We start from the raw sequence: 20,726 nt of genomic DNA on the forward strand, positions 1-20,726 counted from the left end.
ATCAGCAAGTGTTGAGTTCCGATCCTCGATGGACGGCAGAGTTTGCCCTCAGAACTCCTCTATTAAGTCATCTGTGGTCCTGCCCACCAAAAAATCAGTCACCTTCCCAGGTGACCTTCAAGATACACCAACCAAACCCTCGCTGTACCACAAACAGCCACCGGCCCTCCCCCCAAAGCCCTTCTCTAGGATCCCAAACCACAGCACAGGTGGGTTTGTTGAGGCATCACAGCGGGCGATACCGCTACACTCATCCAAACCAACATTTGTTTTTGTTGTTTTCTCTGGTGTTTCTGCAGTCGTCTCCCTCAGATGTTGATTAATGTTCAGTGTAGATTAGGGGTCAGCTGGTTATCAAATGAGCCGATTATCAGATCTCATATTAACCGTTTTTTATGATTATCATATCATTATTACTTTTTCAAAAATCCGACTGGGTTAGTAGTAGTACAACACTACATTGTTAATACTGCTGGGTTCTGCCATATTTGCTCAGACAGCACCACTGTACAAAAATGTCTCATAGCTATAGACACTGCCATTTCAGATACAACTCTTGTACCCGTGGCCAGTGCCACTTGAGGAATCGCTCTCGTACCAGTGGCCAGTGCCACTTGAGGTATCACTCGCGTACCCGAGGCCAGTGCAACTTGAGGTATCGCTCTCGTACCAGTGGCCAGTGCCGTGTTCGTACCCAAGGCCAGTGCCACGTGAGGTATCGCTCTCATACCTGAGACCAGTGCAACTTAAGGTATCGCTCTCGTACCCGTGGCCAGTGCCGTGTTCGTACCCAAGGCCAGTGCCACGTGAGGTATCGCTCTCATACCTGAGACCAGTGCAACTTGAGGTATCGCTCTCGTACCCGTGGCTAGTGCCGTGTTCATACCCAAGGCCAGTGCCATGTGAGGTATCGCTCTCGTACCTGAGGCCAGTGCAACTTGAGGTATCGCTCTCGTACCAGTGGCCAGTGCAACCTGAGGTATCGCTCTCGTACCCGAGGCCAGTGCAACCTGAGGTATCGCTCTCGTACCCAAGGCCAGTGCAACCTGAGGTATCGCTCTCGTACCCGAGGCCAGTGCCACTTGAGGTATCGCTCTCGTACCCGTGGCCAGTGCCACTTGCGGTATCGCTCTCGTACCTGAGACCAGTGCAACTTGAGGTATCGCTCTCGTACCCGTGGCCAGTGCCATGTTCGTACCCAAGGCCAGTGCCACCTGAGGTATCGCTCTCATACCTGAGACCAGTGCAACTTAAGGTATCGCTCTCGTACCCGTGGCCAGTGCCGTGTTCGTACCCAAGGCCAGTGCCACATGAGGTATCGTCCTCATACCTGAGACCAGTGCAACTTGAGGTATCGCTCTCGTACCCGTGGCTAGTGCCGTGTTCATACGCAAGGCCAGTGCCATGTGAGGTATCGCTGTCATACCTGAGACCAGTGCAACTTGAGGTATCGCTCTTGTACCAGTGGCCAGTGCAACCTGAGGTATCGCTCTCGTACCCGAGGCCAGTTCAACTTGAGGTATCGCTCTCATACCCATGGCCAGTGCCGTGTTCTTACCCAAGGCCAGTGCCACATGAGGCATTGCTCTCATACCTGAGACCAGTGTAACTTGAGGTATCGCTCTCATACCCGTGGCTAGTGCCGTGTTCATACCCAAGGCCAGTGCCATGTGAGGTATCGCTCTCATACCTGAGACCAGTGCAACTTGAGGTATCGCTCTCGTACCCGTGGCCAGTGCAACTTGAGGTGCTGCACTCATGTCCATGCCCTTCTCCTTTCATTTTTACTGCAAATGTGTATAATTTCAGGCATCCCATTAGTCCTAATAACTAATTGATTACTAATCATCAGTACTGGTATTAGAAAATGGTACTTGCTCGAGTCCTGTGGTAGATAGTGATGGTTCTTTTCTTTTTTTATTTGACAGCCATGCTATGACCACTTACGATCCGCTCGTCATTGTCACACGTGTAATGGATTATAGTAGGCTCATTAAATTCCTCCTGGTGAGGTCAGCTGGGCGCTGTCTGTCAGTCAGTCAGTCAGAGGGAAGTGGCATTACATGACCTAATTCCCACAGCTGACGTCTGAACCACGCCTCTTTTTCTATTAATTTGTTTATCTGTCTGTCTATTTTTTCCCCTCTGTAGATTCTTGTCAGCTAATGAAGTTACCCTGCATGCCAGGTGGGAAACACTCTCCTCCTCTGCCGCCTAAGAAAGTGATGATTTGCGTGCCCCCGGGGGGGCTGGACTCTTCCACCTCACCTTCTCCCACCCCCAACCCCCTCGGCATTCTCTCCCAGAAGTGCGCCCCTCCTCAGAATTTGTCCGCCCACCATGGCACCTTGCTGCCCTCTCAGCTCTCCGTGCTCTCCAGCCTTCACCAGAGCCATGGCCATCCCCTGCAGCTTCAGTACGGCAGCATGCACGCACCCAGTCGCATCATCGAGGAGCTCAATAAAACCCTGGCGCTCTCCATGCAGCGGTTCGAAAGGTCCGTAGTCATCAGAAGACTGTTGGGTTGTGTTGCACTGCTGGATTTCCAGATGTACCACGTAACATTGTTACACTGACACACCTCGTTTTACTGCTGTGGAGCTGCACTACCAAAAATGCTAACCTCAGTTAGCATTAGCATATTAGATTAGATTAGATAGAACTTTATTAATCCCTTGGGAAGCCTCCCTCAGGGAATATACAGTCACGTCTTAACTTTAGCATATACATTCACGGTAATCATGACCAATCATTGCTAATCATGGAAAGCGTGACTGCTAATGCTGACTTGTAACACTTGACTGTATATGTTAATCCTATAAGGGCACTAGGGCCTGTTGGTCCCAGTGCTTATCTATGGATTCCATAGCGTCAAGTGGATGAGAGGCTACGATTCCCCTGGATGGGATGCCAGTCAGATGCAGATTACTTCCCCATCTGAGGCCGGTACCAATTTACAGCTGGGTGAACTGAGACAATGTAGATTAAGTGTCTTGTCCAAGGAAACAGACAGATAGCCTGAGGGGAGTCGAACCAAGGTCTACGTATGGGCAGGCTAGCTAGCGCCTTATGCTAATACTAACTGCAAATGCCTCTTGGCATATGCTAACATTTAAATGTCATTTACAGAGCTTAGCATGGGGTGGTGGCCAAGCGGTTATGTGCGCTTGCTTCCAGTGTGGAAGCAAGCGCACTTGCTTGCAAATTGCTTGCTTGCCTCTACTGGTGGTTGGCTCTCACTGCGGTATTGTATCACTTCCTGTTCCGGAGCACAGCGGTGTTTTTCTGTATCTGTTAGCTGTTTAATCTGCGCAGTTAGATTGATCTAGTTATCTAGATTACGATTTGTTTCCCAGTGTAATCTTTACGTGCCTTAACTAAAGCACTCCTTCTGCTGAATCACCTCTAAATTATTTACACATTATTCACTTTGCGTGTTTTTAGGAATCCGCTAGCTTAGCGTAGCTACTAGCTCTTAGCCGATTTAGCATGGCGGCTTCTCCTGTCTCTCCCGCACTTTTCTGCTCTGGGTGTGAAATGTTTAGTTATTCCTCGGCCTCCTTTAGCAGTAATGGTACTTGTAATAAGTGTAGCTTATTCGTAGCTTTGGAGGCCAGGCTGGGCGAATTGGAGACTCGGCTCCGCACCGTGGAAAATTCTACAGCTAGCCAGGCCCCTGTAGTCGGTGCGGACCAAGGTAGCTTAGCCGCCGTTAGTTCCCCCCTGGCAGATCCCGAGCAGCCGGGAAAGCAGGCTGACTGGGTGACTGTGAGGAGGAAGCGTAGCCCTAAACAGAAGCCCCGTGTACACCGCCAACCCGTTCACATCTCTAACCGTTTTTCCCCACTCGACGACACACCCGCCGAGGATCAAACTCTGGTTATTGGCGACTCTGTTTTGAGAAATGTGAAGTTAGCGACACCAGCAACCATAGTCAATTGTCTTCCGGGGGCCAGAGCAGGCGACATTGAAGGAAATTTGAAACTGCTGGTTAAGGCTAAGCGTAAATTTGGTAAGATTGTAATTCACGTCGGCAGTAATGACACCCGGTTACGCCAATCGGAGGTCACTAAAATTAACATTAAATCGGTGTGTAACTTTGCAAAAACAATGTCGGACTCTGTAGTTTTCTCTGGGCCCCTCCCCAATCAGACCGGGAGTGACATGTTTAGCCGCATGTTCTCCTTGAATTGCTGGCTGTCTGAGTGGTGTCCAAAAAATGAGGTGGGCTTCATAGATAATTGGCAAAGCTTCTGGGGAAAACCTGGTCTTGTTAGGAGAGACGGCATCCATCCCACTTTGGATGGAGCAGCTCTCATTTCTAGAAATCTGGCTAATTTTCTTAAATCCTCCAAACCGTGACTATCCAGGGTTGGGACCAGGAAGCAGAGTTGTAGTCTTACACACCTCTCTGCAGCTTCTCTCCCCCTGCCATCCCCTCATTACCCCATCCCCGTAGAGACGGTGCCTGCTCCCAGACTACCAATAACCAGCAAAAATCTATTTAAGCATAAAAATTCAAAAAGAAAAAATAATATAGCACCTTCAACTGCACCACAGACTAAAACAGTTAAATGTGGTCTATTAAACATTAGGTCTCTCTCTTCTAAGTCCCTGTTGGTAAATGATATAATAATTGATCAACATATTGATTTATTCTGCCTAACAGAAACCTGGTTACAGCAGGATGAATATGTTAGTTTAAATGAGTCAACACCCCCGAGTCACACTAACTGTCAGAATGCTCGTAGCACGGGCCGGGGCGGAGGATTAGCAGCAATCTTCCATTCCAGCTTATTAATTAATCAAAAACCCAGACAGAGCTTTAATTCATTTGAAAGCTTGTCTCTTAGTCTTGTCCATCCAAATTGGAAGTCCCAAAAACCAGTTTTATTTGTTATTATCTATCGTCCACCTGGTCGTTACTGTGAGTTTCTCTGTGAATTTTCAGACCTTTTGTCTGACTTAGTGCTTAGCTCAGATAAGATAATTATAGTGGGCGATTTTAACATCCACACAGATGCTGAGAATGACAGCCTCAACACTTCATTTAATCTATTATTAGACTCTATTGGCTTTGCTCAAAAAGTAAATGAGTCCACCCACCACTTTAATCATATCTTAGATCTTGTTCTGACTTATGGTATGGAAATAGAAGACTTAACAGTATTCCCTGAAAACTCCCTTCTGTCTGATCATTTTTTAATAACATTTACATTTACTCTGATGGACTACCCAGCAGTAGGGAATAAGTTTCATTACACTAGAAGTCTTTCAGAAAGCGCTGTAACTAGGTTTAAGGATATGATTCCTTCTTTATGTTCTCTAATGCCATATAACAACACAGTGCAGAGTAGCTACCTAAACTCTGTAAGGGAGATAGAGTATCTCGTCAATAGTTTTACATCCTCATTGAAGACAGCTTTGGATGCTGTAGCTCCTCTGAAAAAGAGAGCTTTAAATCAGAAGTGTCTGACTCCATGGTATAACTCTCAAACTCGTAGCTTAAAGCAGATAACCCGTAAGTTGGAGAGGAAATGGCGTCTCACTAATTTAGAAGATCTTCACTTAGCCTGGAAAAAGAGTCTGTTGCTCTATAAAAAAGCCCTCCGTAAAGCTAGGACATCTTTCTACTCATCACTAATTGAAGAAAATAAGAACAACCCCAGGTTTCTTTTCAGCACTGTAGCCAGGCTGACAAAGAGTCAGAGCTCTATTGAGCTGAGTATTCCATTAACTTTAACTAGTAATGAGTTCATGACTTTCTTTGCTAACAAAATTTTAACTATTAGAGAAAAAATTACTCATAACCATCCCAAAGACGTATCGTTATCTTTGGCTGCTTTCAGTGATGCCGGTATTTGGTTAGACTCTTTCTCTCCGATTGTTCTGTCTGAGTTATTTTCATTAGTTACTTCATCCAAACCATCAACATGTTTATTAGACCCCATTCCTACCAGGCTGCTCAAGGAAGCCCTACCATTATTTAATGCTTCGATCTTAAATATGATCAATCTATCTTTGTTAGTTGGCTATGTACCACAGGCTTTTAAGGTGGCAGTAATTAAACCATTACTTAAAAAGCCATCACTTGACCCAGCTATCTTAGCTAATTATAGGCCAATCTCCAACCTTCCTTTTCTCTCAAAAATTCTTGAAAGGGTAGTTGTAAAACAGCTAACTGATCATCTGCAGAGGAATGGTCTATTTGAAGAGTTTCAGTCAGGTTTTAGAATTCATCATAGTACAGAAACAGCATTAGTGAAGGTTACAAATGATCTTCTTATGGCCTCGGACAGTGGACTCATCTCTGTGCTTGTTCTGTTAGACCTCAGTGCTGCTTTTGATACTGTTGACCATAAAATTTTATTACAGAGATTAGAGCATGCCATAGGTATTAAAGGCACTGCGCTGCAGTGGTTTGAATCATATTTGTCTAATAGATTACAATTTGTTCATGTAAATGGGGAATCTTCTTCACAGACTAAAGTTAATTATGGAGTTCCACAAGGTTCTGTGCTAGGACCAATTTTATTCACTTTATATATGCTTCCCTTAGGCAGTATTATTAGACGGTATTGCTTAAATTTTCATTGTTACGCAGATGATACCCAGCTTTATCTATCCATGAAGCCAGACGACACACACCAATTAGCTAAACTGCAGGATTGTCTTACAGACATAAAGACATGGATGACCTCTAATTTCCTGCTTTTAAACTCAGATAAAACTGAAGTTATTGTACTTGGCCCCACAAATCTTAGAAACATGGTGTCTAACCAGATCCTTACTGTGGATGGCATTACCCTGACCTCTAGTAATACTGTGAGAAATCTTGGAGTCATTTTTGATCAGGATATGTCATTCAAAGCGCATATTAAACAAATATGTAGGACTGCTTTTTTGCATTTACGCAATATCTCTAAAATCAGAAAGGTCTTGTCTCAGAGTGATGCTGAAAAACTAATTCATGCATTTATTTCCTCTAGGCTGGACTATTGTAATTCATTATTATCAGGTTGTCCTAAAAGTTCCCTAAAAAGCCTTCAGTTAATTCAAAATGCTGCAGCTAGAGTGCTGACGGGGACTAGAAGGAGAGAGCATATCTCACCCATATTGGCCTCTCTTCATTGGCTTCCTGTTAATTCTAGAATAGAATTTAAAATTCTTCTTCTTACTTATAAGGTTTTGAATAATCAGGTCCCATCTTATCTTAGGGACCTCATAGTACCATATCACCCCAATAGAGCGCTTCGCTCTCAGACTGCAGGCTTACTTGTAGTTCCTAGGGTTTGTAAGAGTAGAATGGGAGGCAGAGCCTTCAGCTTTCAGGCTCCTCTCCTGTGGAACCAGCTCCCAATTCAGATCAGGGAGACAGACACTGACCCTGAACCATCCCTTAGTTATGCTGCTATAGACGTAGACTGCTGGGGGGTTCCCATGATGCACTGTTTCTTTCTCTTTTTGCTCTGTATGCACCACTCTGCATTTAATCATTAGTGATCGATCTCTGCTCCCCTCCACAGCATGTCTTTTTCCTGGTTCTCTCCCTCAGCCCCAACCAGTCCCAGCAGAAGACTGCCCCTCCCTGAGCCTGGTTCTGCTGGAGGTTTCTTCCTGTTAAAAGGGAGTTTTTCCTTCCCACTGTAGCCAAGTGCTTGCTCACAGGGGGTCGTTTTGACCGTTGGGGTTTTACATCATTATTGTATGGCCTTGCCTTACAATATAAAGCGCCTTGGGGCAACTGTTTGTTGTGATTTGGCGCTATATAAAAAAAAAATTGAATTGAATTGAATTGAAGGTTCCCGGTTCAAACCCCACCCCTTCCCATTCTCCATGTGATATGGAGTTGTGTCAGGAAGAGTGTCCAGTGTAAAACTTGTGCCAAATCAACAAGGAGATCCATCTCGGATCTACTGTGACGATCCCAAGTGAAAACAAGGGAGCAGCTGAAGAAACTTCCTTAAACCGTTTTGCCCCGCTGGCAACAATTGTTGCCGAAGTGTATCACTGTTATTTTCTACTTGCAATAAAAATCTCAAAGGTATTAATGCAACTTTTTCCACTTATAAAAAAAATCTGGGCATAAACAGGTTAAAGCAATGTCATCTTCTGACTACTTGAAGAGAGAAATTAACAAAGGTTTAATTTTTATAATGACCAGTCAGGCCTGTTGCTTATTAATACATTGAAATACTCAAAGAATGGCTTTAACCTTACATTTAAATATCTCAGCACTTTATTGAGGTTGTGTTGTAGTGTTGGTGTACCGGTCTAAATGGGCATGTTGCCTATTACGCTAGCATGGCCTAATTTTGAAGCCCACATACCCACGCTTCCACATGCGGCGTAGGCGTCTCTCTTGCAGTTGGCCTGACATAATATGACCAGCTGCTCTTTTCACGAGTGTGTTCCTTTATGTTTGGAGAAGGGGACAGGAGAGTAGTGGACTGGTGTATTATGTAATCTTCTAAGCTAGCGTCACTTTCTCGCCAAAGAAAGCTAAAGCCCTGGCATTGCACACAATTATTCTGAAGCTCTGACATAACAGTAGATCATCTAAAGAAGATCCAACCAGACTGAAATGAATCAGTCTACAGAGGATGTGTAATTGGTTTGCGCTTGTAGAATTCAATCATTTTGAAAAAAGGAGTTGTTCCTGCAGGTTTTGTCCTCCTTTGGGTAGTGCAGAGGATCGTGTGGTGCAGAAGTCTGTATTCAGGCTTTTTGTTCTTCACTTATTCAGATGGTGTGTTTTATAGTTAACCCTCCTGCACACATACAAACTCTTTCTGACTGTATTGGGACAAACCAGACCCTTTATCCGAGTAAACCAGAGCAGTCTGAGATCTTAAAACCTCAACTCAGCTGATTGAGTCCCACATTTCAAACCCTATTTCATGAATTCGAAAGTTTTCCAATCAGCTGTTGAGGATTTAGCCGGGTTCTTTCCCTAACCAAGGTCATAACACATTTATGTTTTAATCCACTAGCTCGGCGTTGCACGGCGGAGGTCAGTGCGTAACCCTGGATCGAAGAGAAGTGCCGTCTATAATCATCGACTATGACGACGACAAGGAGAACATCCCCAACGAGTCTGACTATGAAGACCTGCCAAGCATGTACAAGGACGAAGACGACGACGTGGATGATGATGAAGATGACGACGACGACGACGACTCCATATTTACAAGTGAGCAGCTTTTACCCGCTTTTATTGCTTTATCGAATTAAAGCAAATTTATTTAAAATGAGTTCACACCCCCATTCTGATATTCATTCAAGTGTCGGGATTATTGTTAAGGCTTTTTGGTCTGGTTTATATTTGGGTATTTTGCTATGTGGCGGGGGGTACAAACCCTCTATGACATCACCCATACGTTATCTGAAGAACGGTTTTGAAGCTCCAAAGGGGCGGAGTCTACCTGAGTCACAGCCAACCCATAAATGGACAAAGAGGTGATGGATAGGCAAAACGTGGCATGACTTAGGTGAGATGAATGAACCTTGAACACAACCCCATCTCATAGTTGTCATGCTAGCTTAGGCTAACAGACTAGCTTTGGTTCTGTTTATGCTTAACGCATATTTTGCAGACTGGGTGGTGGTTTTACCAGCTTGTGTGCTGGTATTAAAAAGTAAGTCTGGATTTTGCTGCAGTAACCATCTATTAGCATCAGTCTAACACGACCAACGTATTGATGCATACTAATTAATCTTAACGAGGCTAATAGTAAACCTTTTATCTCTATGAAAATGCTGGAGTACAAACTTTTGAGACGGTCCGCTTGTACAATTAACTGCATAGTAAACCATATTATTTCATTTACAGTGCATCCAGAAAGTATTCAGAGCTTCACTTTTTGCACATTTTTTTATGTTACGGCCTTATTCCAAAATGGATGAAATACATTTTTTTCCTCAAAATTCTACACACAATACCCCATAATGACAATGTGAAAAAGTTTTTTTTATTTTTTTATTTATTTATTAAAAATAAAAAAAACTAAGAAATCACATTAGGGCAGCACAGTGCTTAGTGGTTAGCACTATTGCCTCACAGCGAGAAGGTCAAGGGTTTGATTCCTGCCTGTGGCCTTTCTGTGTGGAGTTTGCATGTTCTCCCCGTGTTTGTATGGGTTTCCTCCGGGTGCTCCAGCTTCCTCCCACATCCAAAGACATGCAGGTTGGGTGGATTGGAATCTTTAAAATTGTCCTTAGGTGTGTGCGTGGGGGTGTGAATGTGTTTGTTTGTCTATGTATGGGAGACAGACACCCTCTCTACTTTTAAGATTAGGCTTAAAACTTTCCTTTTTGCTAAAGCTTATAGTTAGGGCTGGATCAGGTGACCCTGAACCATCCCTTAGTTATGCTGCTATAGACGTAGACTGCTGGGGGGTTCCCATGATGCACTGTGTCTTTCTCTTTTTGCTCTGTATGCACCACTCTGCATTTAATCATTAGTGATCGATCTCTGCTCCCCTCCACAGCATGTCTTTTTCCTGGTTCTCTCCCTCAGCCCCAACCAGTCCCAGCAGAAGACTGCCCCTCCCTGAGCCTGGTTCTGCTGGAGGTTTCTTCCTGTTAAAAGGGAGTTTTTCCTTCCCACTGTAGCCAAGTGCTTGCTTGCAGGGGGTCGTTTTGACCGTTGGGGTTTTACATAATTATTGTATGGCCTTGCCTTGCAATATAAAGCGCCTTGGGGCAACTGTTTGTTGTGATTTGGCGCTATATAAAAAAAAAAATGATTGATTGATTGATATGTGTGGCCCTATGACAGTCTGGCGTCTTGTCCAGGGTGAACCCCACCTCGCCCTCTGACTGCTGGGATATGCTCCAGCCCCCTGCGACCCTTAATTGGAGTAAGCAGTTGAAGATGAGTGCGTGTGTATGTGAATCACATGTACATAAGTATTCACAGCCATCATGAAGCTCAATATTGAGCTCTGGTGCATTTTTTTTTTTTTCTTTTTTTTTTTTCTTTTTTTTTTTTCAAATTTATAAAATAAAACAACAAAAAAACTAAGAAATCACATGTAGTATTCACAGCCTTTATCATGAAGCTTAAAATTTTTAAATTGAGCTCAGGTGCATCCTGTTTCCACTGATCATCCTTGAGATGTTTCTACAACTTAATTGGAGTCCACCTGGGATAAATTCACTTGATTGGACATGATTTGGAAAGACACACACCTGTCTACATATAAGGTCCCACAGTTGACAGTCAGAGCACAATTCAAAGGAATTGTCAGTTATTTAATTTTTTTTTTTAGAATTTTGTTGATCTGAATTTTATCAAATTTCTGCAATTAATTTCTGTGAATTTTCAGACCAGAATTTGACACTGCTTTTCTTCTGTACATGCTTTCTAACAGATGTTGAAAATGATAAATATTTTACACCTGTATGATTTAATATACGTCTGTTCACTTGTACAAACCAAATGCTTGGTGTCCTTTTACTATTTTCAGTTGCGTTCTTTCAGCTCGTGTCACGTTTGTCTGTGCTGTGTGCGTTTTTTTTTTTTTTTTTATAGGTACTCTTGCACAGAAGGTGCTGAGGAAAGATTCTCTGGCCATCAAGCTGAGCAACCGTCCATCCAAGAGAGAGCTGGAGGAGAAGAACATCCTGCCCATGCAGACCGACGAGGAACGGCTGGAGTCCCGGCAGCAGATTGGCACCAAACTCACACGGTGAGGCGCGAACGCACGCAGGCGTAAAAATGACGGCGTGCTTTGAGTGCCAAATGTTTTCAGTGAACCCGAATCGTTTAGCTGCTTAACGACCGCTGGGAAATGACGTGAGGCATCACAGCCTAATTATTTTCTTAGTATGAGCTGACGGTGACCCAATATCAAGGCAAATGGATCTGTGACTCAGTCCAAAGCCAGGTTTTTTTTAATATACATTAGAGTTGTTTTTTTATCATCCCCCCCCCCCCCCCCCCACACACACACACACACACACCTCCCGTCAACATGCAATAAGGATAAGCACTCTGTCTTGTTAAATCAAGGCTCTTGAAAATGGAGCTGACCTAATTTCAGCAACGCATCAACCCCTCCTCCTTTTTCCCAGTGCGTTTTCTCTCTCTCTCTCTCTTTCCCTCCTCCTGTCAGACTTCCTCCCTCGCTCACTGAATCACCACGGTGATGCATGTGCCAAACTAGCTCCACTCGACTCCTCCGCACACAACCAACCACGCGCACCGACTGCTGCCGCGTCGATGCGGGACCTGCAGGTTTTTGTGCACATACGCCGTGATGGTAAACAGGTTATTAAAAGGGTCACAAAGCTTTGTGTGCTTTCGCTCTTGTCTTCTGAATGTGACATGTTTGTTTATTTCCTGAATAAAAGAAGTGGCGCGGCAGTGCGGCACGTTAAGAAGAAGGAAAAAAGAAAAGCCCAAAGGCATATGGGTAAAAATGAAAGGGTGGTGGAGAAGATATGAAATGTGGGAAATGTTGATGCACAGGAGGAGGAGTGAGGAAAAACTGGCACAACAGTCAGAACCCTCCTGCTGGGATTGGAAGACAGCACATGCTCCCTGTGTGTTTGGCAAAGGTTCTGTCATGTGTCCTTTGCACAGTGTCTTCCGATGCACAATTTTTATTTGAATTTATTTTTTACCAGCAGTGTTGTGTGTCTTTGTGTAGATACGTGTGCCCGATGCCCAAAATGTATAATAATAAAGCTGACTTTAAATTTTATTTTTGTGCCTCGATTCACTGTGAGAATCCTTGTGACTCTCAACAGTGAACAGAGAGGAATTTCCATCCATCCATCCATTTTCTTCCGCTTTATCCGGAGTCGGGTCGCGGGGGAAGCAGCTCAAGCAAAGCCGCCCAGACCTCCCGATCCACACACACCTCCCCCAGCTCCTCTGGGGGAACCCCAAGGCGTTCCCAAGCCAGCCAAGAGATGTAATCCTTCCAGCGTGTCCTGGGTCTTCCCCGGGGCCTCCTCCCAATGGGAAGTGCCCGGAACACCTCTCCAGCGAGGCGTCCAGGGAGCATCCGGAAAAGATGCCCGAGCCACCTCAACTGACTCGACGTGGAGGAGCAGCAGCTCGACTCCGAGCTCCTCCCGAGTGACCGAGCTCCTCACCCTATCTCTAAGGGAGAATCCAGCCACCCTGCGGAGGAAACTCATCTCGGCTGCTTGTACCCGCGATCTCATTCTTTCGGTCATGAGCCAAATCTCTTGACCATAGATGAGGATTGGAATGTAAATCGAGAGCTTTTCCCCCCTACTCAGCTCTCTCTTCACCACGACGGTCCGATACAGCGACCGCATCACTGCAGACGCTGCACCAATCCGTCTATCGATCTCACGCTCCATCCGTCCCTCACTCGTGAATAAGACCCCGAGATACTTAAACTCCTCCACTTGAGGCAAGGACACTCCACCGACCTGAAGAGGGCAAAGCACCTTTTTCCGGTTGAGAACCATGGCCTCGGATTTGGAGGTGCTGATTTTCATCCCGGATGCCTCACACTCGGCTGCAAACCGCCCCAGTGCACGCTGAAGGTCCTGATTTGACAAAGCCAACAGAACCACATCGTCTGCAAACAGCAGAGACGAGATTCTGTGGTTCCCAAACCAGACCCCCTCTACACCCTGGCTGCGCCTAGAAATTCTGTCCATAAAAATAATGAACAGAACCGGTGACAAAGGGCAGCTCTGGCGGAGGCCAATGTGCACTGGAAACAGGTTTGACTTACTACCGGCAATGCAAGCCAAGCTCCTGCTGCGGTCGTACAGGGACTGGATAGCCCTTAGCAAAGGACCCCGGACCCCGTGCTCCCGGAGCACTCCCCACAGGGTGCCCCAAGGGACACGGTCGAATGCCTTCTCCAGATCCACAAAACACGTGGACTGGTTGGGCAAACTCCCATGAACCCTCGACCACCCAATGGCGCGTGTAGAGCTGGTCCAGTGTGCTGCGACCAAGACGAAAACCAAGAGAGGAATTCTCCACGAAGAGAGGAATTTATTTATTAGAATTTTTTTCCCCCCTGTGCATTGGTGAAGTGGTGATAGCAGGGTACTGTTTTCGCTGGTGTGTGTGTGTGTAAGGACAAGATGACTTGAAAATGGCTGGATAGATATCTAGAAGTGATTGGATTTTGGAGTAGTTTGGTAAAAAGTAGTGTTGGGTATTGATTCAGATTTCAAGAATTGATTCAATTCTGATTCTTAAGATTCAGAATCAATTATTTCAATTCAATCTGATATTGATTTAGGTTAGTATTATTAAAACCCATTTGTGAGCTGTTACCTAATTGTCTAGTTATGTAACATAATGCTGGTATTATATTGACATTTGACAGCAAATTAATGACGTATTGGCAGTTAATAATGACGGCTATAAGACTGATGGTACGGACCATCCCCCTCCCAGAATGATAGAGTCGTATTTTTATTTTACAATCATACTGAAGGGCAGAATTACTGAACAGATCCAGGCTTTACTTCACAAAATTTGGCCCTCAAAATGCAGGCAATAGTGTTTCAAAGAGTTATAAATTTAAAATGTTCCGTAGGCAAACGGTCCCGGTCTCCCCTACAAACACATCTGCAGCGCTGTCTGTGCCGCAGGCTGCAGGAGAACTTTTACCACACTCGCTGGTGGAAAAGAGACTGACTGAAACGTCAGTCCACACCAGTGAACCTTCGTGTGAGGAATGAAAGAAAAAAAACTGTGTGAATTAAATGGTGGACTTTTCTCTTTTCTTGCCCGCAACAGACAAGAGTCTCAGTCGTCATGATTGACATCTTTAAATAGCTTTGACAGAGGTTAATCAATAAATTGTGGACCTGTTTCTAACCAGTGGGTCTGCAATCATTGTAGAGAAATGAGCATTTTCACATCCTCGGAAACAACGGAACAGCCCAACTGCAGTGTCATTTTTTTTTCACATATATAATATGCACTCCTCACCAGCATTGGAATAGCGTCAACATATATATAATATATATATATATATATATATATATACATACAACCCCTGGCAAAAATTATGGAATCACCGGCCTCAGAGGATGTTCATTCAGTTGTTTAATTTTGTAGAAAAAAAGCAGATCACAGACATGACACAAAACTAAAGTCATTTCAAATGGCAACTTTCTGGCTTTAAGAAACACTATAAGAAATCAGGAAAAATAATTGTGGCAGTCAGTAACAGTTACTTTTTTAGACCAAGCAGAGGAAAAGAAATATGGACTCACTCAATTCTGAGGAATAAATTATGGAATCACCCTGTAAATTTTCATCCCCAAAACTAACACCTGCATCATATCACATCTGCTGGTTGACATTGACCCTATGTCATGACATTGACCCTATGTGTCTTTTTGCAAGGAATGTTTTCACAGTTTTTGCTTTATGGCAAGATGCATTATCATCTTGAAAAATGATTTCATCATCCCCAAACATCAGAAAAGTGTCCAAAATATCAACGTAAACTTGTGCATTTATTGATGATGTAATGACAGCCATCTCCCCAGTGCCTTTACCTGACATGCAGCCCCATATCATCAATGACTGTGGAAATTTACATGTTCTCTTCAGGCAGTCATCTTTGTAAATCTCATTGGAACGGCACCAAACAAAAGTTCCAGCATCATCACCTTGCCCAGTGCAGATTCGAGATTAATCACTGAATATGACTTTCATCCAGTCATCCACAGTCCACGATTGCTTTTCCTTAGCCCATTGTAACCTTGTTTTTTTCTGTTTAAGTGTTAATGATGGCTTTCGTTTAGCTTTTCTTTAGGCGGTTTCGTACAGTTCGGTCACAGACGTTGATTCCAGTTTCCTCTCATTCGTTCCTCATTTGTTTTGTTGTGCATTTTCATATTTTGAGACATATTGCTTTAAGTTTTCTGTCTTGGCGCTTTGATGTCTTCCTTGATCTACCAGTATGTTTGCCTTTAACAACCTTCCCATGTTGTTTGTATTTGGTCCAGAGTTTAGACACAGCTGACTGTGAACATGCGTGATGATTTACCCTCTTTTAAGAGTTTGATAATCCTCTCCTTTGTTTCAATTGACATCTCTCGTGTTGGAGCCATGATTCATGTCAGTCCACTTGGTGCAACAGCTCTCCAAGGTGTGATCACTCCTTTTTAGATGCAGACTAACGAGCAGATGTGATTTCATGCAGGTGTTAGTTTTGGGGATGAAAATTTACAGGGTGATTCCATAATTTATTCCTCAGAATTGAGTGAGTCCATATTTTTTTCCTCTGCTTGGTCTAAAAAAGTAACCGTTACTGACTGCCACAATCTTTTTTTTCTTGATTTCTTATAGTGTTTCTTAAAGCCAGAAAGTTGCCATTTGAAATGACTTTAGTTTTGTGTCATGTCTGTGATCTGCTTTTTTCTACAAAATTAAACAACTGAAGGAACATCCTCTGAGGCCGGTGATTCCATAATTTTTGCCAGGGGTTGTATATATATTTTTTTAAATCGATCTTTGGATGTGTGAATCGATCTGTGGGAATTAAAATGAGAATCAGTTTAAAATCGGCAGATCGATCTTTTCAACCCAGCACTAGTAAAAAGATCCTTGGGTAGTGCTGGGATGACAGAGGGTTACGTAGGGAGGCTAAGATGAGGATGATCACTTTCTGGGATCACTGTCAGGGAACATCAGCTACAACATGTTGGTCATGTGGTGCATGTCTCTGGGTGTGATCCAGCGTTCGGGAGTCTTGGGTGTTGAGAACCACAGCAGCTGGAGAAAGCCAACGAGACGCCCACAAATGGGTTACTTTTTGGAGGTGGAGAAGTACCCATTGTCTGCCTGGGTGGTTGCCATCCTGTAATATTCCCAGACCGGACCTGACCGGCGTGCAGAGAGCGACCTGAATAATGAAGATGACTCTGACCAGAATAAACATGTTTGATGGACTTTATTTAGAGTTGAAATGCTCTGAGCTCTCATCTGGGTTTGGGTCTTGACTGACCCGACTGAGAACAGTCAGCTGGGAGCAGAAATAACACAAGCTGACGTGAGGCCAGGCAGCCCGAGCGCAGACCGAAGCACGAGCCGCTCACGGAGCTGAGCTGTTCCAGATCAAATCCGTGGAGATGGAGTGTTATTGATCGAGTGCCTGGAGCGGCTTCGACTGCCGCGGGGTCCTGACACGGTGCTATAATAAGAATCCCCAGTTCAAAGCTTTCACAGTCACTGCAAACTGATGAACTGGGAGATAAAATGTGCAGCACAAAATGTATCTCTGAAGCTGTGTAAAATATGGGGAAATGGATGTTTGTGATCTTGTTCTATGCTTTTGTGTAAATATTTTTTTTATTATTTATTGTATGTGTAATTTTTCACCAGTAGCTGATGAATTGGAGTATTTTTTTTTAAGTAGCTTTTTTTTTAAAGACCAGTTTTTAACCTGCAAAAATGGTTTAAACTAATAATAATAACTAGTGTGTTTCCTGTGGGGATCCACGGGCTCTAGATTGGGACGTGTTTATAAAATAGGTAGCTGACAGTTTTCAAGGGTGGTAATAAATTAGTTTCTATAATCAGTTGGAATGGCGTGAGAGTCCAGAATGTTTTTAGAACCTTAGACCTTAACAAATTATTAGAAGACGAACTCAGCCCTTTTTTCCTGTTTTTGTTTTTTGTTTTTTTTACTGTCTTAGTGTATTTATAAATTGTTTAGGTTCTTGTTATCATATACACATTATTATTATTTATATTTACTTCTATTTTGTCATTTGATTTTTAAATGGACCACAACCAAAATAAACATTTTCATTTTCTTGTGTCATCCATCTATTTTAACATATTTACAGTTATATTATGTACTTACATTGAACTTATTAAATAAAATCATGCACACATGCATGCTTTTAATGTATAGATGATTTATCTCCCCCTCCTGGAATGGCGTGTGAGTCCAGAATGTAATTATCAACAGCCATTGTTCATTGTTGTTAGGTAATATCTGTAGTTGCTCCAAAAATATTTGTCCTACCAACATTCTGTTTTAGCAGCATTCATCCTTGACCCAAAACACATAAGCATACTAAATGGCAAATGTCAGCTGTCCTCAGTTTGTCTGTGAATGAAGTTATACACACGTTGTCTTGGAGTCCAGGACAAATTTCCCGGAAGGGACAATAAAGTGTATCGTATTGTGTCATACGCATGGAGAGGTTCTTGTCTTTTCCACATTCTGCCGCAAACAGGTGCTTCTATTTTTAGACACAGAGACTGTCGGAAGACATCAAACTCAATACACATCTCACTCATGGTACCAGCAACATGAAACGTAACTCAGTCATGGTAACGGCAACATGACACTTAACTAAACTGATTAAACCAATTGAACTACAAAAACACAATAAATCAATAACACTAACAACACTGTTAAACTTAACATGAACCACAATAACATTTAAAACCCTGGTGCATTGCAGCACACCGTCCATTGTTTAGTGGTTAGCTAAAATCACTGATTTCTTAAAAATGTTTTGTCCTGTTGACTTTCCATTTTCGCATCGTTCATCCTTCACCCAAAATACATAAGCATACCAAACAGCAAATGTCAGCTGTCCCCTGTTTCTCCATGATCAAAGGCATACACACACACACACACACACACAAAGGGGCCACTTGGCTATTATGTTATAGATGATAATAATAACAAAACATAAGAATTAAAAAATATATATTTTTAAGTTTATAGTGCTTTAAAACCAAAACACAAAAGCAGTACTTCTGTTTGAGAGTCTGGAACCCTGACTATTTATTTATCATATTATCTTTTTCCATTGTTACAATGATAATTAGGAAATTTATTTTAAATTGTGACCTTACCACATGGTGTCATGTGAGGGTTGAACTTTTAAGGCATCCATAACTTTTACTGATTGTCTGTCTTGCATTGCACAAATCTATTTCTTATGAAAATGTGCATTGGAAAAGTGTGTTCATACTGTAAATGCAGACCTTGCAGTTTTTGGGAGAAAAAAAACTGGTGGCAATGAGATGAGATCTTGGGTGGAACCTCCATTATGTCTCCTGGCAAAATGTCACTAAAAATTAACATCTTTCAAAGAAAATCATTCAACATGAAGTTGCAGAACTGGCGATGCCGCATACAAAAGTTGCCCAATGCACACTTTCTCCAGTCACAGCCACAAAAGCTTGCAACTCTTGCAGAGTTTCCAGGGGTGTCTCGGTGGCTTCCCTCACTTGTCTCACTAGGCCTATAGCACAAGCACATCTTTGTTAGTTTCATTGCATTTCCATTGTGGTGGTGTACAGAAGTGCACAACTGAATATTTATGGATGTGACTGTAAATCAAAAGTCTGCAACCTCACCACTAGATGGCACTAAATCCTACACACTGTAGCTTTAGAAATAAATCTGATTTTACAAAATATGCCACTTTTCCCTCATATTACTTAAGTGTTGCAGAGGATTTTTTCGCCTGGTAACAGATGCTTGTTTTTCACCAGGCGCTTGAGTCAGAGACCCACAGCCGAGGAGCTGGAACAGAGGAACATCCTCAAGCGTGAGTTTATTCAACTTTTAACACCAAATGTCAGTTCCTGAAGTCAATTTACAAGTGCTGAAGGTGGAAGAAGCCAAAGCTCTGAATTGTCCTTTTTTTTTATCCTGTGACGCTTTATTAAACGCATTGAAGCAAAACCCAATTTTGTATTTGAGGCGGCCACACACACACACACACGCTGCACTCTGCAGCTGGTGATTCGAGAGGCCTAGTTATGAGAGAGATGGCAGCATACAGCTTTTTTTTTTCCTCTCCTTCCATCTCCACGGGTTGCCTTTTTATCCGAGGCTGGCAGCAGGACTCACTGAGGAGTCGTGTCCAGAGAGGCCGGCTTCCAGGCTCGAACACATGCACTATCAGAGAGAAGCAGTTCTGCAGCCTGGGACTCTGCAGCTTTCACATCGCTGACTGATTTACCAGCAGTTCTTGTTCTCCCAGCGGCTCCTGCATGATTGTCAGAGTGTAGCAAGGAAACATGAAGTTGACCCATTGACAAACGATGAGTCCTGTTCTCACCGTCACTCAGCGGGGCTCAATATTCAGGAGAGCTACAGCCTGGAATCCAAAGTGTAATGAGTACTACAGATACAGGACGTGTTCCGCACGCGCTCGAGTGCAGAGCGGCTGCTGAGGCTTTTGCAACCAGCAGCAACCTCTGCTAATAAAAAAAATCAATCAAATACAGAAGTGATAGAGCTTGTTGTCCCTCAAATGGCCACTTGAGGCTGGCTACAAAAGTGAGCCAATCTCCGTTGAGCTCCATGTTAAAATGTTCACCTTTACAGCAGAAATAAACCTTTTTACAGCCTAGTATAAAGCAGATTTTGTTTTCTATGTATAACTTATTTACCTATTCATGATAACGGTTAGGCTAGCTTTGAGTGATGGCTAGGTGTGGTGAAATGTACCCGCTAGCAGGCACCTAGCTCCTTTTCTGAGGGCATTTTAATGCAAATATGAGATGATATGACTTTCTGTGTGTTAATGTTACCAACATACAGTCTAAGAAGTCCATGCAACAATACTCAGCGAGTGAAATTTTAGTATCATAGCGATTTCATGTTGGCACCATTAGCATTAATTAGCAGGTATCAGTAGCTAGGTAATGTTAATTACACTGAGTGGTTACTAAGACTGTGTTCTGGTCATATTTTCTAATATATATATATATAGCTTGTTAA

General features: G+C 43.3%; 1 protein-coding gene across 2 annotated transcripts in view; it reads left to right on the forward strand.

The window, feature by feature from the left end:
- LOC117521800 (phosphatase and actin regulator 1-like) overlaps nt 1-20,726 on the forward strand; it is a 142,484-nt gene that overhangs the window by 103,229 nt on the left and 18,529 nt on the right. For both annotated transcript variants that reach the window (XM_034183148.1, XM_034183147.1), the window contains exons 4-8: nt 6-209; nt 2,152-2,497; nt 8,994-9,193; nt 11,537-11,693; nt 19,490-19,545. In XM_034183148.1, the coding sequence (XP_034039039.1) occupies nt 6-209; nt 2,152-2,497; nt 8,994-9,193; nt 11,537-11,693; nt 19,490-19,545 (963 nt within the window). The remainder of the gene's footprint in view (nt 1-5; nt 210-2,151; nt 2,498-8,993; nt 9,194-11,536; nt 11,694-19,489; nt 19,546-20,726) is intronic.

The sequence above is a fragment of the Thalassophryne amazonica genome, chromosome 12, assembly GCF_902500255.1.
Source record: "Thalassophryne amazonica chromosome 12, fThaAma1.1, whole genome shotgun sequence".
NCBI classification, from domain to species: Eukaryota; Metazoa; Chordata; class Actinopteri; order Batrachoidiformes; family Batrachoididae; genus Thalassophryne; species Thalassophryne amazonica.